This window comes from Macaca thibetana, chromosome 11 (genome assembly GCF_024542745.1).
Source record: "Macaca thibetana thibetana isolate TM-01 chromosome 11, ASM2454274v1, whole genome shotgun sequence".
NCBI classification, from domain to species: Eukaryota; Metazoa; Chordata; class Mammalia; order Primates; family Cercopithecidae; genus Macaca; species Macaca thibetana.
Window position 1 is genome coordinate 26,819,096 of NC_065588.1, and position 12,064 is coordinate 26,831,159.

At 37.5% G+C, this 12,064-nt stretch overlaps 2 protein-coding genes across 22 annotated transcripts in view; one reads left to right on the top strand and one right to left on the bottom strand.

Annotated features, from left to right (window-relative positions):
- MED21 (mediator complex subunit 21) overlaps positions 1-12,064 on the top strand; it is a 1,150,573-nt gene that overhangs the window by 808,129 nt on the left and 330,380 nt on the right. The window lies entirely within an intron of this gene.
- ITPR2 (inositol 1,4,5-trisphosphate receptor type 2) overlaps positions 1-12,064 on the bottom strand; it is a 495,967-nt gene that overhangs the window by 370,180 nt on the left and 113,723 nt on the right. For both annotated transcript variants that reach the window (XM_050746648.1, XM_050746649.1), the window contains one exon: positions 11,430-11,525. In XM_050746648.1, coding sequence (XP_050602605.1) covers positions 11,430-11,525 — 96 coding nt within the window. The remainder of the gene's footprint in view (positions 1-11,429; positions 11,526-12,064) is intronic.

Below are 12,064 nucleotides of genomic sequence, written 5' to 3' on the forward strand. Positions count from 1 at the left end.
ATTCAGGGCCATATAAATTTACTAACATTAACTATTAAAGGCCAAATAAATATATGCTTTAAATTATACTGCTGCTTCCCATCTCTAAATAGGATAATGGCTGTAATTATCAAAGAGACTATAAGATGAATGGAAAAAATTATTTTTTAAAGAAGCAGGAAAAAGACATGGTCATATGGAGGTCTTTTAGGACTCAAAGTCTTTATGTTAAAAAAATAAATTATAAATTTGGCATTGGAGAGCTAATATGCCATTCAATCATTTATTCAATAAATATTAATAGAGCATCTATAATGGGCCAAGCTTTGCGGCATATGGTATTTTAGCAAAGACAAAGAGAATATGGTCCCTGACCATAAGACATTACAACCTAGGAGGGAAAATAAGACATAAATACAGTCAGCTGAAATACAAAATAAAATGTGACAAGGGACATAAGACAGGAATGAATAATTTATAAATAATATAGGTCAGAGGAAGGAGGGATCTGTGGTGGGCAAATTTATTCACAAATTATTCATGGAGAAGGTAGCATTTGAGATAAGCCTTGAAGGATAGGTAGAATTTTAACTGGCAGAGCAGGAACGAGGGAGTGAAGAAGGCAGCAAGGCTGGAGGGGCCACTGCCATATAGATGAGAAAAATGAGACTTCTATAGAGAAGACCTATCGGTGTCACTTATGAAATACTTTTTTATACTCTCTTAAAGGTTAATTCATTTAACCTTACAATTATACTATAAGACAAGATTCTTAACACAGTTTACAGATGAGGCACTTGGAGCACATCAACTGAAGTGCTTTATGCAAAGTCACACCACTGGGGAGTGGCAGGGTGGGCAAGCACACATCTAAGGGCTCCAAAGCCACATCTTTCAGCTCCTGTAGCATGCTGCTTCCCTCCTGCCTCCATAAAGCGGAGAGGTGTGATGCAAGCTGGGAAGGAGGGTCAGCCCAGACCATCCAGGCCTTTAAACCACAGGCCAGAGAGTTTGCATCCATATTCAGAAGATGCAAGGGGACAGAGGATGAAAGAGGGAAAGTAACTAAGGGCAGTGGTCCAAGGAAGAGGTGGGTGGACCCAAATGAAGATAATAATGCTGGAATAAAAAGGAGAAAGTGGATGTGAAAGATTTTGCAGAGACAGAATCGGGAGAATCTGAACGTGTAAACTCAGAAAACTGTTAATCATGACTCTCACGTCTTTAACTATGAACTAAAAAACATCACTATTTTGCAAGGAAACACATTTTAGATAAATTTACTGATTTTGTATGGCAATGGCATATTCAAGACCAAAGGCAGGGTCCACTGCCGCCATGGGAGTGAGTGACAGAGAGGGAATGTAGAGACCCATTACTAATCTTTGAAGACAGTCTTCAATTAAATGGCCAAAGAGGAATATAAAGAAGTCAGGTGTGGTGCAAAATGACAGAGAGAGAGAAACATCATAAATACCTAGGCAGTGAAAGTCATGATTGTACCACAATCAACTGAAAAACAACTGCACCCTTCCATCTAACACAATAGGAAGAAGCAGACCGGAAGTTTTTAAGTACATAATACCTATTTATTTTCTTAAAAGAGGAGCTTTGCTTTTTTTTTTAACAATGAAATGTGTTTTGATCAATTTTTATTATATATAATACTGAAATCATAAATTTATCACGTGTGTATTTTTAAATAATTATATTAAATGTTCCTCTTTCCAATGACTGGCGTTTCAGGTTTATTATTGTGATTGATAAGCCTAGAAAAGAAAGGAGGGAAAATAACCTTTACTGGGTGTATATGTGTGTCAGGTACAGTTTCTATATTTTGATATATAACATTTTATACGTATGTATAGGGTCTGGTCTGTATGTTCGTCTACTGTGTTTATGTATACATATACATGCATACAAACCAGGCCCTTTCCACATACTATGGCTGATACATTTGAGAGAGAATTAAACATTTAAAACTATAGCCCCAATAGTCATAAAATTATATGCTACTATACAGTTTCTTGAGTACTGAGTTTTTAGCTAATTAATTAAATCCAAAGACTACTGAGTAGTCAGGAAATAAGTGTTTACTGCCATCTGGTGGAAGTTTTGCCTATCTACAAACAAATAAGCTAGTTGTCTTTAAAAGGGCTTTTATTCCAATCTTGAATAAATGACATTATTATGCATTACTTGATCTATATTGCTTTGCAAAGGTCATCAAAAGTTTTTGCTTTAGTAATATCCAAAGAAAGAAAATGTAGAAAGCAGCAGATCAGAAATTGTGAAGGTGGATTTATAATTCTTCCTACAACTGTGGAAGAACCATTTACTGAAGTCCCCATATTTTCCTATGAAAAATATGGTAAAATTACTTTCTCCCCCACAGACGTCATTGTGAACTCACCTGCACCACTACAGTAATACAAGTAAAACATCTATGACAAAGTGTAGATGAGTGTGTGGACAGCTGTGTCAAAAATATCAGTGTATATTTACCTTCCCCTCACGCCACCTAACCACATATATGCCCCAAAAAACTGACATTGCAAGGGAAAGGGTCTAATAATATGCTCTGTTATTACCTCATGAGATCAAAAATCTTTATCTTTTCATAATTAGATACTTTGTTCCACATTTTATCCATAGGTTTCTAGTATTGAGGTTTTTGGTTTGGTTTGGTTTTTAGGTTTTTTGTTTGTTTGTTTGAGACGGACTCTCACTCTGTTGCCCAGGCTATAGTGCAATGGTGTGATCTCGGCTCACTGCAACCTCCACCTCCTGGGTTCAAGCGATTCTCCTGCCTCAGCCTCCTGAGTAGCTGAGGCTACAGGTGTGTGCCACCATGCCCGGTTAATTTTTGTATTTTTAGTAGAGAAGGGGGTTTCACCATATTGGCCAGGCTGGTCTTGAACTCCTGACCTCAAGGGATCTGCCCACCTCGGCTTCCCAAAGTGCTGGGGTTACAGGTTAGCACTGAGTATTTCTTTAAAATTAATCCGAATCCCTAAACTATCCTATTGTATATCTTTGCATTGAATAAGGGACCATTTCTAACCCTCGTTTGCTTTACTATCTTGCAGAATAAAACTTAAACGGTGTTAAATCTTGTATCATTATCCGAGTTCCCAGGTGTTTTCCACACGTCACCAAAAAAAAAAAGATGATATTCTTAAATAGCTTGCAACATATGTGTTTTCTCTATATAATTCAACTACAGAATTTCCAGCATATCAAATGGTCCAATTTCCTTTGGATAGTGCCCCCTTCACTTCTACATAAATAATTAGGTTTATTACATTTTTCTGAATAACTAAACCATCCAGTTAAGTGCTGGTTAACATAGAGTATCATACTTGGGCACTGTATCTATAAGTAAACTTTAGATCTTTTAATCTAATTTGCGCTTAGATTTAAGGTTGCAGTTCTTTAAACTTACTATGAGACATAGTACGGTCACCTACAGATGTTAACAATTAGACATTACCTAGAGCCATTTATCTCAGATGTGCATGTATGGTGGAAGCAATAGCAAAAGAGATCTCAATGTCCCAGAGATTGAGTTAATCTAAATTGTCCTCTAAACTCTTAGAGGACAAGGACCATGTGTTAATCATCTCTGTTTTCTTCACAATGTCAAAGTAAGTACTTCTACCTAGTAGGCATTCAATAAATGTATACTTTCAGTATAACACAGATCAGGGTTTCTCAACCCTTAGCATTACTGGTATCTTGAACCAGATAATTCTTTGTTGTGAGGGGCTGTCCTGTGTATAGTAGAATGTTTAGCTACATCCCATTCCCTAACTGTGACAATAAATAGCAGCTCCCATTTCCCAACTGTCAAAATAAAAATGTCTCTAGACATTGCCATCATCGCCCTCAGTTGAGAGCATTCATTCCTAATACTTTCGTTACATTGGTTTTTTCCATTTTAGCAAAATAAATCACCTCTGTGAGCCTGGATTTCTTTTTCTGTAAAGTAAAATTCCTGGATTTAAAACAACAGTCATAGTCCCTATGATTCATTCATCCCATCTTCCAACAGTTACTGAAGGCAAATTAAGTGTCAGGCACTCTTCTAGGCACAAGGTATCCAGCGATGAGTGAAACAGATACAGGCCTTTCATTGCAGGGAACAAAATAGCCATTGAATAGATATACACAATATACACAACGGGTAACAAACAAATACATAGCTAACTGCGAACTGTGATAAGCTCAAAGAAATGCTATAAGCATTTCCTCCCTAAGTGGGGGATTTCTGCAATATCTCAAGTTTATGGAGAATAACTGTGGCATTATCCAGAATCAAAGGCTTTTAAAATTCTAAAATGCTCAATGAATTCTAACTGCGCTATATTATTTGAAAGACCACAATTTAAGTTATTACACAATAGCTTGAGTTAAACTCAAACATATAGACAGTAAAAAACACTATTTCAAGTTATTCAAAAGAAACTTCATTTCTGCTTTAGAAAAATTTATCTAAAGAACTTAGAGAAATAAAAGCAATATATGTTAAAATATTCTAATAATCCAAGGCATAGATAGTCTTTTCAGCTGTTCTGGATAAGCACTGAGCATACTTTGCCCAATTGATTAAGAGTAATGTCACCCAAAATGTCTATTTATAAATCATGGTAGTGACTGGCTGGCTGTGTGTTATACCTGACATAGGAACTGTACAAGAGATCATGAGATATTATTGGAAGGATTTTCAGTGGCTCCATGAGGCCGTGTTTCCGATGTCAAAGCATCGTAGTAATCTTTTCCAGAAAAACAAGTTAAATAACTAAACTTTGCCCCTAAACACTTACCTTCCTTAAGTTATCTAAGACATGCCAGTTATTAATAATGATACTAATAATAAAACACTACTCTGCATTTTCTGCTTCCTCTCCAAGAAAGTAAATGGACTTAATATTTACTGCATACTTCTTATGTACAAGGTGCTGTACATCCCCTATCTTCTTTAATTCCAGAATAATACCATATAATATACATTCTTAACTTTTTTACACACAAAGGAACTCAGGTCCAGAGGGGTTAAATATTTGCTTAAAGTCAGACAGATTGTAAACAGTACGCATGGGATTTTTTTCCCACTACGCTAGGCTCTGTCACACTGGCCAATATAAACACCATAAACTCAAAGGCAATTCAAGAATTACATAATCCAATTTACCAGGAATGCCTACAGCACATGAAAGTAATATTTTAAATTATAAATATGTCTGTTAAAGTTGGAAAGGCCATGGGAAAAAAGGTTAATACTCTGCAATGTCTAGCCGCACTGTTAGGTACTTCCCTTTGATGCAAAAACAGCAGCATCCTCGACCACCTCATTGTAAAAAATACATTTTATAAAAATCATCTAATAGGACTCTTAATTTCCCCTGGCCTACTACTCCACTTCCCCTTTTCACAGCCGTGCTATGAAAACTCAGCCTGCACCCACTTCTGCTTCCCAGCTTCCTGATCATTCCTCCACTCCTGCATTCTGGTTTCCACTAAAAATGTTCCCTGTAAGTAAGAAATGATTGCATTTTTGCCAGATGATGTAAAGAGATTTGTTTCTGGCCTGTTCAGTAGCACTCCCTCCTTTGTGCAACTCTCTCCTCCCTCGCTTGGCATTTGTAATTCAGCCCATTTGATTTTCCAGGTGCTTCTGGCTTCTCAGGCTCCCAGTCTCTCCCTAATCCTTCAAAGACAATTTTCTCATGATTCTACCTTCAAATATCCTCCCACTCTCTTTCTACTCCCTAATGATCTTACCTGTGCTCTGAAAACCCACATCTAACACTGGTCAATCCCCAAACTTCCAGATGTTTTGAAATCTTCCCTAGCGGACAACTTCACCCAGACATTTTATAAGCATAATCAAATTTGAATGGATTATTTCCCTCACCAATTTGGCACCTCTTCTCATTTTTCCTAATTTGGTGAACGACATCACTAATTCTCCAAAGCCAGAATCCTATTCCTTAACCCCTAACACCTGACGGCTTACCACTGCATCAGTTCTGCCTCCCAAGAACACCTTCAACCCTTCCCTTCATCACCATTACCGAAGGCTCTCCCTTTGTTCAAGTCCTAAAAATTACTAAAGCAAAAACTGCTGATGACCTTTCCAAAGCAATATAGGTCAAGTAACGCAAAATAATTTTCTTTGTTAAAGATTGTAATATAGCCCTTTTAAAGACAACTACCCTATTTGTTTGTAGATAGGCAAAACTTCCACCAGATGGCAAAGAAAGAAAATGTAGAAAGCAGCAGATCATTCAGACTCTTATCTGGCCTCACTGCCTCTAGATTCAATTTCTTCTAGTAACTTCGCAAAGCCTCCAGAGCAGCGCTGCCCACTACAACGGTCTCTTTGGAAATGTGCATTATTTCACGTGGCATGGCTGTTGAGCAACTTGAAATGTGGCTATTGTGAATGAGAAACTGACTTTTTAATTTTATTTAATTGTGGTAATATTAATTTTAATTTAATAGCCAACATGTGGCTAGAAACTACTATATTAGACAGTACAACTCTGGAGTGGTCTTCTTTAATCATAAATTTATTTATTATACTCCTCTGTACTTTAAAGATAAAATGCATTCTCCTTAATACATATGGCCTGAACTATCAGCTGCACTACCTTTCTGGCCCCATCGCTTCCCTCTCACCTTCTAGCATTACTTCCAAACTCACAAGTCCTATACACGACACTAGTTTGTATGGCACCACATACCTCCTTTCTTGTGTACAAGCTGCCCTCGCTGCCTGAACGCCCTTTCTCCCTCTTCCCCATGTGCCTTACTCATTCATCAAACAGCAACGACTCTGAGCTCCTGACCATTCCTTGCACATCCCTGACACCCCCTGAGAAAAGTGTGGGCCACTATTCGTAAGCACGCCACTATTCATATTGCTATCATACATTTATCACACTGTACTGGGATTTTTTGAATGACATCACTGATCTCTACCAAAGGCCTGCTAGTAGCTGACCAGTCCCAGCCTCGAGGTAGTTACCAAGATAAACTTCCTCAAACTTCATTCCTGTTACAAACTAGATAAAAGTCAAACCCTTCATTCAAAATCTTAAAGTAAGGAGACCAATCACTCAATCATTCCTTTCACAACCCCTTCCTTGGGCTGGGCCTCAGTTTTAATATTGTCTATGTATGATTTGGATATTCCATATCTCTGATGTACCTCCTTAGCAACTTACACAGGACTGCCCTTTGATTTCTCTAACAGTCCATGTCTATTATTTTCTTTCAGAACCAGTTTGCCCCAAGCAAGAATCTTCAACTAACCTCACTCCAGATTCTCTCATGGGAATATGACCCAATTCTACCTGCACATATAATAAGCCCTCCCCGATTGTGCAGCGCTGTCTTCTGAACTAGCAGCTCCGTTCTTTGAAGGCAAAGACTGAGTCCTCAGCTTCCTTTGCCGTACCTGCAGCATTCTACCATGCTGTGCATTTACCAGGCACTGAAAAAACATATACTGAAGGTTGCATGAAATCTTAAAGACTATGTTTGCAATTTTATGAATTCCAAAAATAATCATTCCCAATGCTCGCATTCCCCACATCCCAATATGTGTCTTTTTAAAAAATAATATCTAGATATTAAAGAGAAAACTGAATAAGTAAAATAAATACGTGACATGGAGCCTTTACCACCTAAGAATAAGGGTACAGTGTAATAAAACAAATAATTCTAGGAGGTTGTCACTCAAAATATTGAGAACCCCCATCCTATTTGAACGACATGACTAATGCTTTGAAATTAAAAACCTGAGCTTTTTTTTTTTTTTTTTTTTTTTTTTTTTTTTTGAGATGGAGTCTTGTTCTGTCACCCAGGCTGAGTGCAATGGCATGATCTTGGCTCACTGCAACCTCCACCTCCCAGGTTCAAGTAATTCTCCCACCTCTGCCTCCCAAGTAGCTGGGATTACAGGCACCCACCATCATGCCTGGCTAATTTTTGTATGTTTGTAGAGACAGGGTTTCACCATGTTGGCCAGGTTAGTCTTGAACTCTTGACCTCAGGTGATCCACCCTCCTCAGCCTCTCAAAGTGCTGGTAATACAGATGTGAGCCACCACGGCCGGCCATCCTGGGCATTTTTTGACAAGAGATTAATACCCAGAATATGTAAGGAGCTAAAACAACTCAACAGACAAAAAAAAAAAAAAAAAATAATCTGATTTAAAAAATGAGCAAAAGATCTGAATAGATATTTCTCAAGACATACAAATGGCAAACAAATATATTAAAAAATGCTTAACATCATTAATCATCAGAGAAATGCTAACCAAAACTACAATAAGATATCATCTCACCCCAGTTAAAATGACTTTTATCCAAAAGAAAGGCAATAAAAATGCTGATGTTGTGGAGAAAGGGGAACTCTCACATAGGTGGTAGGAATGTAGATTAGTGCAGCCACTACAGAGAACAGTATGGCGGTTCCTCAAAACACTAAAAATAGAGCTACCATATGATCCAGCAATCCTACTGCTAGGTATATACCCAAAAGGAAGGAAATCAGTACATGGAAAAGATACTTGCATTCCCATGTTTATTACAGCACTACGCACAATAGCCAAGATTTGCAATCAACCTAAGTATACATCAACAGATGAATGGATAAAGAAAATGCAGTACCTGTTCACACTGGAATAGTATTCAGCCATAAAAAAGAATGAGATCCTGTCATTTGCAACAATATGGATAAAACTGGAGGACATGATGTTAAGTGAAATAAGCCAGGCACAGAATGACAAATTTCACAAGTTCTCACTCATATGTGGGAGCTAAAAACTAAAACAATTGAACTTATGAAGCTAGGGAGTAGAAGGATGGTTACCAGAGGCTAGGAAGGGTGGCAGGGAGGGAGAGAAAAGGTGGAGATGAATAATGGGTACAAAAATATAGTTAGATAAAAGGAGTAAGATCTAGAATTTGATACTCCAACGGGGTAACTGCACAGTTAACAATAATTTATTGTATATTTCAAAATAACTAAAAGAGTAGAACTGGAATGTTCCTAACATGAAATGATAAATGCTTGAGGTGACCGATATCCCAAATACCCTATGTGATTATTACACATTGTATACCTGTACCAGGACATCACATGTGCCCCATAAGGATATATATATACTATGTACCCATAAAAATTAAAAAGTTTAAACAAGAAATAAAGACCTGGGCATTTTTAGAAAGCAAAATGATAAAAGTGTAATCATTGTTTCTCAACTGCTGTCAGAGGCTAGTCACCAGCTGTTCCTGGACTGGAAATCCCTGTGATTTGGCCACACCTCTAGACACTTTCACACCAGTAAGGACAAGCATCCTGAGACATGAGCACACCCAGATTTTGTCCCAACTGACATAGAAGATACAAAACACCAATGTATGGATGCCAGGATTTTGAGACTATGATTGCTATTTTGATATTAGAACACAGAGCACCCATTCTGTTACACTAGTTAAAATCAGTAGAAAATAAATTCCTAGCTTTCAATTTTCAGATATGTACTTAATACTTAATTTTCCTCCTCCCACTAGACCATAAAAAAGATGTTATCTAAAGTATTAAAGGTCAAAGAAAAGGTCCTCTAAATACACCAGACTCTTTAATGAACGAGACGGCACCTGGCATTTAAAGCTGCATTCTCTAGAGACAGGATGAAAGACAGTCTTTCAAATCTTTTCAAGGAATGAATTGCTTTCTACTTCTCCATTTTTAATTAATTCATGTATGTATTGAAATCTTGGGTCTTCACTAAGATTAATGAACAATTTAATTCTTAAAAATCTAATCATTTGAATGCATCAAATGATACATGTTTTAATTATAGAAATTAACAAAGAAAACTAGTAATATACACGTACATCATGTCAGTTTTCTACAGCACATCAGTAGATTTGCTTGAAAAGTGAATTGGGGAAAAGAGCCACTAACATAAGATCCCAGAGGATTTTAATCCTAATTTCTTATCTTTTATAGGATATCTAGTTAGGCTTTTGTAATTTTTATTTTAGACAAGGTTCTCTACCTTACTAATGATTTTTGCTTCAGTGAGTTGTTTTTCAAAAGGGTTACTTTAAACCATTTATACTATAAACAGACTGTAAATTGCAAAGCTGTATTTCATCTAGTTGAGCACTAAATAATGTGTTAGATACTTTAAAAAGTAAAAATAATCCCTGTTTATCACATAAAATTAGGCTGGGCACAGTGGCTCATGCCTATAATCCCAGGACTTTGAGAGGTCGAGGCAGGCGCTTGAGTCCAGGAGTCTGAGACCAGCCTGGCCAACAGGGCAAAACCCCTTCTCTACTAAAAATGTAAACTGTAGCCAGGCCTGGTGGCATGAACCTGTAGTCCCAGCTAATCAGGAGGCTGAGGCAAGAGGATTGCTTGAACCTGGGAGGCACAGATTGAGTGCATCATGGCACTCCAGCCTGGGCAACAGGGCAAGAATCTGTCTTAAAAAAAAAAAATTAGTCATGCCAGCATCACTTACCCTGTGCTTACCATAAGCCACAACGTCTGCAAGCATTTTGCCTCATTTAATTCTAATAAGTTAAGAGAAATAGAAATAAATTTGATTTTCCCCATTTTCCAGAAGAAGAAATTGGAGTGTAGTGTGATTAATTTGCCCAATATGTCTCCAAATGCCTCTCACATACAAATCCGGAAATCTCCTTCTTCCCATCCTCTATCCATTCACAAAGTAGTCATCAAATGCTTTCTAAGTGCCCAGCACAGTTCCATGAATGGAAATTTTCATACATCTGGAAAAAACTAGCTTCAAAATTATTTTTAAATTAGATAACCAAACTTTAATTAAAACATTTATAAAACTTCCATGATGTTATTTCCGCCCATCCTTCATATCTTCTGATAGCCTTCATATCTGTCTGTCAACATATTTTTAGTGGATAAAGAAAAAGCTTTTGTATGTTTTTACCATTTTTATTGACAGTTTTAGGAAGAAAACAGTTTCCTTCCCAACGTTTTGAACAATAAAAGCCACCCACGGTGAAAGAGGCCACTGCAGATGAACCCAAAGCTAGCTAGGCTATATGACATGAGCAATGAACTCATCATATCTCTGATGCGGACATTCTGAAAAGGTGAAGCTAAATAGAAAATTTAGGCCACATCACATACATATGCAAATCAGATGCCTCATTCCAGTTGACCTTCCAGTAAACCAACTGCAGAGTTTTGTTGTTATTATCGTTGTTCTCTTAGCATTTACATCTTAAAAATAATTTATATGCCAATCCAGAATACTAGAAGCAACAATCAAATTTGTATAATGACTGTTCCTGCAAATATAATGTCTTGTGGAGAACCCAATTGCCTCTCTCACTAATTCAGAGTCAGAAACTTAATACCACTTTATCCATCAGTCTTACCTCTGCAGCTAAATAGTTTCCAGTTGCAAGATGTTTAAATCTGAACAAGCTGTTCCACTGTCCTGCACCCCCACGGCATGGGTCATGATGAACCACCTACAAAGAGAGCAACAACAGTAATGGCAAAACAATATTTATGTTCCTGGCAAGCAAATGCCAACAGTTTACATGTCCGCCCTCCTGTTAGTGCTGATCTGTCAAACCTAATATAAGTTTCCATGAGAGTATAATGTGGCAGAAAAACAAAATTCCCCATAAATGAGCAAGAGACATGTTATAACAGTTGTTAACTCGTGCATGCGTGACACTCGTGCCTTACATCTGCAAACACAGCTTTACTCAGAAAGACATGTTTCCAAGACCAAAGTGGAAACACTGAGATTTTCTTCCCTTTGTTTTTCAAACATTTTCTTGGCAGATTGCATTAAGAGCCCACTATGTGCCAAGTACCTTCAAGAGAAGAGAAACACAGCAGTGCATAAAGCTAGAGCTTCCATTCTAATGGAAAAGAGAGAGCTAGCGAACAAAGAAGTAAGATTTGACAAGTGCCAGAAATGACACAAGAGAAGTGCATGATTGAGCACCTAGGGAAGGCAACTTTAGATATGACCATCATGAGTATGGGCCACTTGGAG